The sequence below is a fragment of the Nannospalax galili genome, unplaced genomic scaffold (assembly GCF_000622305.1).
Source record: "Nannospalax galili isolate Female #2095 unplaced genomic scaffold, S.galili_v1.0 scaffold999, whole genome shotgun sequence".
Lineage (NCBI taxonomy): Eukaryota > Metazoa > Chordata > Mammalia > Rodentia > Spalacidae > Nannospalax > Nannospalax galili.
This window is the reverse complement of record NW_008344824.1, coordinates 280,078-293,022: the sequence shown is the minus strand read 5'-3', so window position 1 is coordinate 293,022 and position 12,945 is coordinate 280,078. Positions and strand designations below refer to the sequence as shown.

At 35.8% G+C, this 12,945-nt stretch overlaps 1 protein-coding gene across 5 annotated transcripts in view; it reads right to left on the bottom strand.

Annotated features, from left to right (window-relative positions):
• The window catches only part of Slc12a6 (solute carrier family 12 member 6), a 118,669-nt gene that overhangs the window by 57,099 nt on the left and 48,625 nt on the right, over positions 1-12,945 (bottom strand). For 3 of the 5 annotated variants that reach the window (XM_008841144.2, XM_017800131.2, XM_017800133.2), the window contains one exon: positions 7,274-7,318. The exons of the other annotated variants lie outside the window; for them this stretch is intronic. In XM_008841144.2, the coding sequence (XP_008839366.1) occupies positions 7,274-7,318 (45 nt within the window). The remainder of the gene's footprint in view (positions 1-7,273; positions 7,319-12,945) is intronic. 5 annotated transcript variants of the gene reach the window in all.

The window sequence follows — 12,945 nt, the reverse complement described above, 5'->3', positions numbered from 1 at the left end:
TTAAGGTACGAGTCAAGTTAGTGTCCCCAGGTGTCCCTCAGTGCAAGTTCATCCACTAGTCTAGTCAGCCTATCTAGAATCCCTCCTTTTAAGAAGATTAGCTCTTCCTCACCCAGCAGTAATCAGCTGCTAATAGTTCTTCAGTCAAGATTGGGGCATGAAACCCATTTCCATACTTCTATGCTGGGTTTTTGTCTGCTTGAGTTTGCATGGGTCTTGTGCATGCTGACACTTTTGTTGTAGGTTCATATGAGCAAGGTTCCAGGAACCTGTAGGACTCTATTTCCACATGGTCATGGACCTCCTCCCCTGGTTTTTATAATCTTTCTGCTCCCTCTTCCACAATAGTCCCTGAGCAGAGGGCCATGAACACAAAAGGACACAAATGGACAAAGTGTAAAGAGTCTGCAGAGTGTGGTCCTTGGACAGACTCCTATATTAAAATACCCTTTTTTCCTATAAATGGAAAAAAATTATGGTAAATATCTTGATCTTTAAAGATCTTGATTGTTCAGTGCTATTATTTCTACAATGATGTTTTTGTTACTCACCACTTACACTGTATTTTGGTCCCAAGGTAAATTTCAAACTAGTCCTTTAGCTGCTGGCTTGATCTAGGTAGAGATGGATTATTAAGACTAATTTCACTTGGCATATATTTGCATTTGAACCATGTCTACATGAACTGAAAGATTGTTTGAAATGCTATAAAATATTTAAAAATATTTGTTATTTTTATTTTATGCATATGAGTGTATTGTCTGCATGTGTGTAAGTGCACCCATGTCAGGCAATGCCAAAGGAGGTCAGAGAAGGTGTCAGATCCCCTGGAACTCAAGTTATGGATGGCTGTTAACAGTCATGTGGGAATCAAACCCAGGTCCTTTGCAAGAGCAGTCAGTGCTCTTAACTACTGAGCCATCTCCAGCCCAAAATTACTTTTTAAAAAAGTGAAAGTAGGAGCTGGAGAGATGGCTCAGTGGTTAAGAACACTGACTGTTCTTGCAGAAGACCTGGGTTCAAATCCCAGCACCCAGATGGCAGCTAACAACTGTCTGTAACTCCAGTTCTAGGGGATCCGACAGCCTCTTCTGTCCTCCGTGGGCACTGCACGACACGGGTGCAATTACCTACATGCAGGCATAACACTCATACACATAAAATTAAAAAAATATATATAATATATATATATATTTATATATATAGTCTTTTTGAAGCAGGGTCTCCCTGTAGCCCCAGCTGTCCTGGAACTCACTATGTAGACCAGGCTGGCCTTGAACTCAGAGATCCACCTGCCTCTGCCTCCCAAGTGCTGGGACTATAGGTGTGTGCCACCACACCCAGCTAAAATATATTTTTTTTAAAGTGAAAATAAAATTGGGAAAACGTGGGGTTTTTCTGTTTTGGAGATATATATGGTATTTTGAGAAATATGGTGGATATAGGCTATACTATAACTAGAGGGAGAGAGAGGCCTGAAGAAGACTGTTTTATTTTTATTTTTGAAAGGATGGGAAAGAGGTTCACAAGTTGGCTTATTTGTTTTTGCAGTGATAAGGACTGAACCCAGGGAATCATGCATTCCAGGTAAACAAGCTGCCACTGAGCTATACCTCAGCCTTATGTTATGATTTTAATTGTTTTAATTAGTTGCCAAGTAGGAGAAACACATTGTGATCAGCTGTTATATTTCTTATATTTTAGTTCTCTTTCTTTCTCCTTATATTTTTGGTTGAAGAAATCATGTCATGCTGGGTGTGGTGGCATGTGTTTTAATTCCAGCACTTGGGAGGCAGAGGCAGGCAGATTTCTCTGAGACTGACGCCGCCCTGTTCCACATAGTGAATTCCAGGATAACCGGGGCTAAAGAGACCCTGTCTCAAAAAAAAAAAAAAACAAAATAAGAAGAAATCTGTCATGTCATGTCATGTGTCCTGGAGAGTTTCTGACAGGTTGGATTTTGATGCTGACACTGCTGTGATGCTGTTTAGCATATTTTCATTATAATTCTTATAAATTAGTTGATAGCTCAATCTAGAGACTTAATCATATCACAATCACTATTTTTAGGGTAGAGAAAGTAAACCTACTATATAATGGCATTGTGATCTTCTACCAGAAAGTAAATTCTATATGGTCATCTTTTTTTTTTCTTTTTTTTGGAGATATGAACAATTGCTGATGAATAGTGCCTGGATTCATTAACTTATTAAAAGTGATAATATTCTCATTCTCATAGTCTTCACTTATTAGCTCAAATACTTCAAACAAGAGATATTCTTTTTAATGTACTACTTGGTTACCTGGTGGTTCAGTTAAAGACAAACTAGATAATCTGACCAATTAATAAGTAGGCTCACAAGAATGCTCTAATTGTGAATTAGTTTTTAATATGGTAATACTGATCATGTTTCCTAGCAAATGCTCTCTCTCTCTCTCTCTCTCTCTCTATATATATATATATATATATTGATTATATACCTCTTTAATGTGGATACTGTAAGTTACATTTTTATTCACTCACTCACTCATTCATTCATTCATTCATTATTGAGATAGGTTCTCTCTATGTAGTTCAAGCTGGCCTCAAACTCATGCTCCTCCTGCCTCAGCCTCCCAAGGGCTGGGATAGCAGGTATGAAATATCACAACAGGCTATATATTCATTGTTGATGTTTAAGCCTACCATATTTTTTTTAGCAGAAACCCTGAACCAGATAACGGAAGCTTTATTTATTTATTTATTTATTTATTTATTTATTTATTTATTATTTATTTATTTTTGAGGCACTAGGGATTGAACCCAGAGTCTTAAGCATGCTAGGTAGTACTGTACCACTGAACTAAACCCCAAACCCAAGGGGCCAATTAAAAAGATCCTGCATACAAGAAGACCTACATAAGTTCAAGCCAGCCAACATTAGCTGTGGAGCTATTGACAGTTGACGGCTTCTAAGGGAAGGAGAGTCAGTTTTCTTCAAGGGTGTGGCCACTGGCAGGTCCTTTAAACTCCAGTGGTTGGCTCAACCCCCATGAGTATATAGGTAGCGCTAAATGGACTCCGTGAACTGGACTCTGTGGGTTTAATTTTTTAAAAAGTCATGAAGTTGGGAGGAATGGGAGGTAAGGAATGGCTCTGGGAGGAGTTAGGGGGATGAAAATTATCAAAATACATTGTATACATGTATGAAATTCTCAAAAAATTACTAAAAATATTATTCTTAAATTAATATTGAATGCCAACATTTTATTTAGGCTTATGTACATATTTGAAAATAAGACTGGGCAATATTTTTCTCATACTTCCATTGTTAAGTTTTGCTATCAATGTCATTAAAGACTCAAACTGATTCAGACAATGTTTATTTGGTTTTCTATGGTTTGAAAGAGACTGTAGATGGCTGCAATTCTTTTTTCTTGCATGTTTAATAAAATTTCTTTTAACATGCCAAGACTTGCTGGTGTTTTCTTACTTTCTAATATTTTTGAAATAGAAAAGTACACATATACATAGGGAAAAGTTCACGAACAGTAAGTAGAAACTTTGATTCGCTATCACAGTAGCAGTTTCACCTCCCATATATCACCTCAGCCTGACCCTGAGTTTTGCAAGAGAACTAATGAGTCAGTTGGAACTGTAAATACATTAAAATAACTGCACTCAGTTGACAGGAGCAGCACTTAGCAGGTCTGGGAGATGCTGTTATAAATCCAATTCAGCAGGAAAAGTCTGAAAGATGTTATTATAAATTCAATTCAGCAGCCAAGGCAATTGAACCAGTTTTCACCTGCTAGGCCAACTTATCCTAAAGGAGGTTTTTGGAAAGAGCTAGGATTGAGCCCAAGGCATGGTGCTTGCCAAGTAAGTACATTACTGAATTACATCCCCAGCCCTGAGATGTGGGACAACTGCAAAAAATATTAGAAAACACAATCTTTCTTTATGTCAGTCCAACTTAGTAATATATGAACTATATAAATTCTTAATTGTCCATTTCATTTGCAAAGGCCTTCCCCTACCTCCACTGCACATAAGTTCCTGGTCAGATAATAAACTACTCTCAGAGTTCTCTGTTTATTTTGGCAATTTCACAATTCATGGGAGAAAAAAACTGAGACAAGGTCTTATGTAGCCCAGACTGGCCTTGAAATCTTTTTTTTTTTTTAATTTTTACAATTTATTTTTATTGCCAGGTATGGTGGCACATGCCTTTAATTCCATCACTTAGGAGGCACAGGCAGGATGATCTCTATGAGATTAAGGCCAGCCTGGTCTACATAGTGAGTTCTAGGCCAGCTGGGGCTATAGGGAGACCCTGTCTCAAAAAAAAACAACAAAAATATTTTAATTTATGTGTATGAGTGTATGCATGTAAGTACAAAACATGTATGCATGCCCATGAAGGTCAGAATAGAATGCTGGATCCCCTGGAACCGTAGTTACAGATGGTTGGTTGTTAGCTTCCATAGGGGTACGGGGAGCTGAACCCAGGTCCTATGCAAGAACAGTCAGTGTTTTTATTGCTGAGCCATCCCTCAAGTCCTTGGCCTTGAAATCTTGATCCTCTTACCTCTATTTCCCAAGGTTGAGATTACAATTGCGTGCTACCATAGCAGGCTAAAATGTGCTTTTTATGGTCCAGCAAAATCTTTCATTGAAATCTTAATGATTCTTACCTAAATATGAAAATTTTAACAGTATAAGACTTTTTTTTAAAAAACAGTGTGAATCAACTACTTAATATAAAGATATGAAAGGGAGCTGGGTGAGGTGGTTCATGCTTTTAATCTAAGACCTTGGGAAGATGAGACAGTATGACTAATCACTGGTGACTCTGAGACCAGCCTGAGCTACATAGTGAGACTATGACTCAAAAGAACCAACAGCCAACCAAATTAATGAACTAACTAAATAAATAAAAGTAATCGGTAGAGTCCTTGCCTCACATATGCAAGATACTAAGTTTGATTCTAAGTACTACCACAAAACAAAAGACAATAAGGACAGCCCCTCACCACAAGGCAAGGACCCCGGTGATCAAATTTCCATGTTTAGGAAAAATTGTTTACTTAGCAAATATTTATTGGGTGCCTAGGGTGCCAGGTATAGTTCTAGTATATATACACACTCAAAGCTCAAAGGAATGAAAACGAACACCTTAATAACACAAGGGCTCTGCTAAGCCTCTGTGTGTGTGTGTGTGTGTGTGTGTGTGCGTGTGTGTGTGTGTGTGTGTGTGTGTGTGTGTGTGTATGAGAGAGATGGGGGTACTATTCCAGTTTCTTCAACTAACATTCTGAAGCGCTTTTTTTTTTATAAGCAAGTCATATCAAGTTCTTTTCTTACTGTAGACTTTCTGATAACATGTTTTTCATGGTTGCTTTCATATAGTCTAACAAGTAAAACCTCAGCAATGTACAAATTCAAAGACTCACATATAAACAAAGCAACTGTTAACGCATGAAAAAAGTCTCATTCTTATCCATAATCAAAGTATAATAAAAACTAGAAATGCCATTTTATCTATTAGTAGAGCGCCAAGCATTCCTCCATGAAGGACTGGTGGAAGTTTATGGTGAATTATCTTTTTTGAAAATGTACAAACCCTTTGAATAAAGAATTCCATTGTATGGATTTGTCCTACAAATGTACTGACGAGACTACAAGGATGCAAGTAAAAGATGCAGGATGTATCAGTTTGTTAAGAGTGTGCTAGGAATGACATGAATGCTTACAATGGGGGGAAATGACTGATTAAAACTGTAGCCAACAGTGGAATATTATTCTAATTCTACCCCAAACAGAGGAATGAGGCAGACCTTTATGGACTAATATGAGATGTCCAAGATACAATGTTAAGTGACAAAAGAGATTTGAATAATATAGTACCAATTCTATAAAAAGGGAAAAGATAGTAATTTTATAGTTTCAATCATAAGCTTCCTAGAAATCCCAAGAAACTATCAAAAGCAAGTATTCTGGGAAAGTAGAGTTGAGTGGCAGGGAGAAGGGATGATACTTCAAAAGATTTTCCTTCTTCATATTTATCTTTCTATTGCTTGGGATTCCTCATTGCAATACTTGTAATAAGGAATCCAAGCTGTAACTTTAGATTTTGAAAATCTGTTAAGTGTTAAGTGCTGATTAAATTCTTGTCAAATTGCAATTTTCCTACAATAAACAACACCTAAAAGAAATCAATTCTCTCCTATAACTTGCTTCACAAGTAAGCAACTGAAATATCAATTTTATGGATTATTAAAGGCCATCCTGTTTATGAAGTGCTTTCAGTATTTTTTTCCGTGTGTGTGTGTGTGTGTGTCAGAGGACAACTTCAACTTGCAAAAAGTCAGCTCTCTCCATCTACCATGTGGGTTCCAGGACTTGAACTTCGGTTGTTAGACCTGGTGGCAAGTGCCTTTAGCCAGTGAGCCATCTCAAAGGCTCACTTTCATTAATAAAAATGAAGGTGGTTAAACATAAAGAAAAATAAAGGGCTGGAGAGATGGCTTAGTGGTTAAGAGCATTGACTGCTCTTGCTGAGGAACGTAGTTCAATTCCCAGCACCTACCTGGTGGCTAACAACTGTTTATAACTCATGTTCCAGGAGCTCTGACGACCTCTTCTGACCTCTGTAGGCATTGCATGACATGAGTACACTTACATAAATGTAGGTAATACACTCATATACATAAAATAAAAATAATAAAATGCCTTTTAAAAAATAAAAGTTTCTACAAAGTCCAGATATTACATAATATAATATTTTCTTATTTATTATTTTATGTGTGCATGATGTAAGGGGAAGGGGCATATACCATAGCAAGTATGTGAAGGTTCTGTTTCCAGGAAATCAAACTCAGGTTGCCAGGCTTGCACAGCAAGTGCCTTTACCCACTAAGTCATCTCACTGGCCCCTTAAAATTGTTTAAAAATATAATTTAGTTATGATTATTGTGTGTGTACATGATATATATATATGAAAGATAATATACTTCTTATTATCTTTGAAAAGTGTTTCTAAGATTATTTTTACCATAAACTATATAAAATTATTTTTTAAGGTAACTGAGTTAAGTTTTAGTAATTAATTATAAAACTAGCTTCCTGTAGCTTACAAAGTTGGAAATTAAAACAATGAAAAGAGTTGAAGGGTGAAAAGCAGACAAAAAGAGAACTAAAAATAGAAATAGAGATGGGAGTAAGGAGTGTCTGTTACTATAAATACGTAAGGGTGACTTTAGAGAGTCACTTCCCACAGCAATACTATACCTAACAGCTGGCTGTGCTCCCCTGTGATGGAGTTCTGACTTGGGTCTGAAAAACAAACAATTGGAAAGGATAGAAAAAAATAAATGATCAAAACAAATGATTGTTTAAAACTCAGCAACAAAAGTCAACCAAGTAATAAGCAAAATATTTTTAAAAAACATAAATATTAATGAAAGGGTTAAAAAAACAAGAATGAACAATTGTAAAACAAGGAAACAGGATCACATCCTTCAAATATTAAACACTGAATTACTACATAACTCAACAATTCCACCCCCTACCCCCCACTAAAATCCTGAAAACAGAGACTCAGATACATATATAACTAAGCTTATAGTGGTATTATTCACAAATGTCAGAGGCAGAAACAGCCCAAATTGTCCCCGGGATTGGATGAATGAGTAAAGAAAATGGAATATTATTCAGCTATTAAAAATGTAATTCTGACACATGCTATATATAATATGGATAGAACTTGATAACATTATGCTAAGGGTAAAAAGTCAGACACAAAAAAGGAATATTATATAATTACATTTATATGAAATATTGATAACCAGCAAATTCATAGAGACTGAAAATGGATTAGTGGCTAACTGGATTGGTTGAGTGACATATGGGGTATTACTGCTAAATGAGCTGAGTTGCTGTTTAGGCTGATGTGAAATTCAAGCAAATTTAGTAGTGGCTGGACAGCACTGCAGAAAGAACAACTGCCATGGAAATATATATGCTAAAAATGGTTACAATTGTTAATTTTGTGTTAAGTTTATCTTACCAGAGTAAAAAATTAAATTATTGCACAAATATGACCATGCAATAGTAGTTATATAAAGCAGAAGTATGGCTCAGGGGTGTGACATGAGCTACATTTTTCTCTTTAATGACAAAGGAATACACTATAACAACTCAAAGACATGAATAAAGCATTTAAAAATTTTTTTCTCATGTATTCATTTATATTTTTGTGTATGAGTGTTTGCATTCATGTATGTAAGTGCACCTGTGTGGTGCAATGGCTGCAGAGATCAGAAGAGGGTGTTGGATCCTTTGCAACTGGAGTTAGGGACGGTTGTTAGCTGCCATGTGGGTGCTGGGAACCAAAGCTGGGTCCTCTGCAAGAGCAGCCAGTGCTCTTAACTGCTGAGCCATCTCTCTAGCAACATGAATAAAGCATTTATTCCTACAAAACATACTCTAATTTGAATTTAAGATAAAGTAGATACAATAGCTTTTATAGAAATCTATTTCATCAGTAATTTGAAAGTAGTAGCAACACCCAAGTTTCTAATGCAAGAAATATCGCCAATCACCACTTAATAATCAACCACTTGCTTACTTTAAGAGTTTAAGGGCTAAATACAGAAGAGATCCTAAGCTCCATTTTACTTAAAGATGAAGTTAGTCTCTTGAGAGGCTGAGAATTATATCTGGCTTCTTTAAATGTGTCTAAAGGAATAAAACTATAGACTATGGAGTCTGTAAACAATGAGAAAAAACTACATCTTTATTTTTACTATTTTTTTGGATTGAGGTTTTTAAATTTTATTTTCTTCCATTATTGACTGTGGCAATAAGATTGTATGTATGTATGTATGTATGTATGTATGTATGTATGTATAATGGTATTCTGGGGCTGGAGAGATGGCTCAGTGCTTAAGAGACTGACTGCTCTTACAGAAGACCCAGGTTTGATTCCCAGCACCCACATGGCAGCTATGAACTGTCCTTAACTCCAGTTCCAGGGAAATCCAAAGCCCTCTTCTGACCTCTGTGGCATTGCATGACATGGGTGCACTCGCAGGTAGGCAATACACTCATACACATAAAATAAGAATAAATAAAATATTTTTAAAATATATAATGGTATTTTGTCAACAATATACATCAGAATTTTTTAATATAATGACATTATTTTAAACACAACCCAAATAATATTTTCCATGGTCCAAATATATTTTGTATACAATTAAATCTAACACTTTAAAATTAACACCCTAAGGGGGGCGGTGGACACAGCTAATGTTTGCCAAGCATGAAGGAGGCTCTGGGTTTGAGCTCCAGTAGTTCAATAAGCAACAATAAAAAAAAATACATCCAAGACAGAAAGAGTAAGAACTCTTAACAAGTTCTTATTTCTCATGTATACTACAGAATATACACTCTTATCAAAGGAACATAACATACACACCTTATTTCTACAACTAAATTTTTATATGCTAAATGAACATTTTTAGTTATTTTTTCAAAAGATTTTCTTTCTTATTTTGGAAAAAGGAAATCCAAAATTTTCTATTCTGGGACATTTGTACTAACACATTTACCAAGTGAACTCCCAGATTTCAGTTTACAGGGATCTCACCTGAATAAGGAGTATTGGTTTTTCTTGCACGTAAGACAAAACAGGGTAGCAATTATACAGAAAGTTGATGTACTGATGCATCCCTCCATCTCTCCAGCAGGATAAAACCAAACCCTCTCATTACAGAGAGGCAGGTGTGTGAATAAGTGGCACGGAAAGAAAAGTAAACATTCAGAGAATTTTAGAAATGGAAGAACCATTTGGACTTACTTTGTTGACTACAGAGGAAAAGTTGTGGAGAGATTATCATATCATCTATTTTTCTCCTTAAGCCATACAAACATCCCTTCCTGAGATTTTAGTTTCCACCTATCAACTCTCATCATTAATGGAATGCTTTGTATCATTAGTGGAATGTCAGGTGTGCTGGGACAGAAAAAAAAAATTAAACCTCACCTCTTAATATTTAAAAAATGTTTATTATTTACTATTTTTTAAAAATATGTGTATTGCCTGCATGTAGGTGAGTGCACCCATGATGTGCAATGCCCGTGGAGGACAGAAGAGGTTGTCGGATCCCCTGGAACTGGAGTTATGGACAGTTGTTAGCTGCCATGTGGGTGCTGGGAATCAAACCCTGGTCTTCTGCAAGAACAGTCAGTGTTCTTAACTGCTGAGCCATCTGTCTAGCCCCTATTATTTTTAATTTTATGTGTACGAGTGTATTGCCTGAATATTTATGTAAGTATACCTGTGTTGTGCAATGCTCACAAAGATCACAAGAGGGTGTCGGATGCCCTGGAAATGGAGTTACAGATGGTCATTAGCCCCCACGTGGGTGCTGGGAACTGAACCTGGGTCCTCTGCAAGAGCAGCCAGTGTACTCTTAACTGCTGAGCCATCTCTTTCAGTCTCTTATGTCTTAATACTTATAGTTACAGTATTATAGTTTAATGCCTGAGTTAATGAGTAGCCAAAGACACATTCACAGTACTGCCAAAATAGGAAGGTTATAGGCAGTCTTATTAATTAACTAATTAAATTTATTTATTTATTTATTTATTTATTTATTTATTTATGCAAATTGAACTTTGAGCCTCCTGCATGCTAGGCATGGACTCTACTATTAAGCTACAATCCAGCCCAATATATAGTCTTAAATCTTTAAGAACTTGTGTTTATGCTTCTCAAAATCTGTATTTCTAAATTGTTTTATTCTAAAACAAAGTGTAAAAGCCTAAAACAAGTTATTTGGGACTGTCTTGGAATATATTACATAAATACAAAAACTATTCAGATAATTCAGGCACACTACAAATGGTTTTAAAAGGGAAAATATAAATGCCTTTCTCTTAAATAAAACAAAAAACCTCCTCTGTACTATATAATATGTATATATTATACTTATAATATGTCCCTGTCTTCTGAGCTATGTATATATAAGGTATGTGCAGTCTGTAGTCAAGCCAGGACTCCTCCTTTAAACACCCTCCTCTATCTGGAATGAGTAAAAAGAAGTCAGTGTAGTCTGATATAAGTTCAATTTAATTTTTTTACTTTCATTTATCATAATTAAAAGATTTCTGAGAAATCCTTACGTGACACTTTAGTACTTGAAGACTAACCTCCAAGAACCTGCAAATTTTATGTGTGTGTGTTTGTGAAGGCTAAAAGAGGGGCAAAGCTAAGAGTCAACAAACTCACTAATGTACTAGAATGAAACTAGCCATGTCTGTTAAATCAGTTGGTAAATGGGTTGAAGTTGAAGGGTGTTTCTTTACTTGCAATCCAAGCTGTGTAGTCAAATGATAACACTCTGAAATGTGTCCAAAACCTTTCTACTCTTCAGTATCTGAACTTTCCCATCCAACAGTTTTCCTGCCTATGCCACTGGTAAGGGGACAGCAAGTTTGCTTGAAACTGGGAACTAGGCTGAATATTGCTCAAATGACATTTTAACCAATTATTTCCTATAATAGAAGCCATGTGCCAATAATCTATTTTTACCCTTTGATGACCTTCATAAATTAGGGTACACGTAGATCATACTATAACCAAGTTTTAACCAAAACCTGAGAAAGTTTACAAGTCAAAATGGTGATCCAAATAAAAGATAGATTAAAACATCTAACTTTACATCAGGTAGATGTAATCAGAAAATTGAACTGATAATATTTTCTTGTAAGAATAGTTGTTTACAGTTACCACTTTATCATTTAAAAATATCAATACTGGTTAATGGTAAAGAATGAAGATTTACTTTAGTTTGTCATGCACCTTTGACAACAGAGAGAAAAATATTTGTGGGTGGTACTCATTTGCAAAATAAATGATGCTGCTCTCAAACTGAATAGCTACAAGTAGAGGAATGAAACAAGATCCTTATCTCTCACCCTGCATAACTCAACTGTAAAGGAATGAAGGACCATAACATAAGACCTGATACCCTGAAGTTAATAGAGGAGAAAGTAGGGAATACACTGCAACTTATAGGAACAGGAAAGGACTTTCTGAAAAGGACTCTGATAGCACAGGCACTAATACTAATAACTGACAAGTAAAGCTACATGAAACTAAAAAGCTTATGTACAGAAAAGACAACATAATTTGAGTAAAGAGACAGTTGGCTACAGAATGGGAAAAAATATTTACCAGCTATACATCTGACAGAGCGTTAGTATCTAGAATACACAAAGAAAAAAGAAAAAAAAAACAAAAACAAAAACCTAAAAATCAAGAAAACAGACCACCCAACTAAATATTGGGGCAAGGGACTAAAAAGAATTCTCAAAAGGTAAAACACAAATGGCTGAGAAATACTTTTTTTTTTTTTTTAATGTTCAATATCCTTAGCCATCAGGGATATGCAAATCAAAACTACTTTGAGGTTTCATCCTAGTCCAACCAGAAGGACTAAGACTTTTCTTAATGACAAAAAGTGCTGGTAGGATTGCGAACTACTGCAGCGACTATGGAATGGAAATCAATGTGGAGGGTTCTCAAAAAGCTAGAAATAGAATCTACCACATAATCCAGCAATACCACTCTCGGCGATACACCCAAAGAACTTTATATCTGAATACAGATACCTGCTCATCCATATTAATTGCTGCTTTTTCATAATATGGAAATAGCTTAGATTTCCTGTGGTACATGTGAACAATAGAATTTTATTCAGCTGTAAAGAAAAATGATATTCTGAAATTTTCAGGTAAACGAATAATGGAGGAAATTTTCTGAGTCAAGTAATCCAGATTCAGAAAGACAAACATCTCATGTTCTCCCTCATTTGTGGGTCCTAGTTTCGAATCTTTTAGATATGTGTGCTTCATCTGGAAGGAAAATAGAATGGGGAGGGGAATAGGAGGGC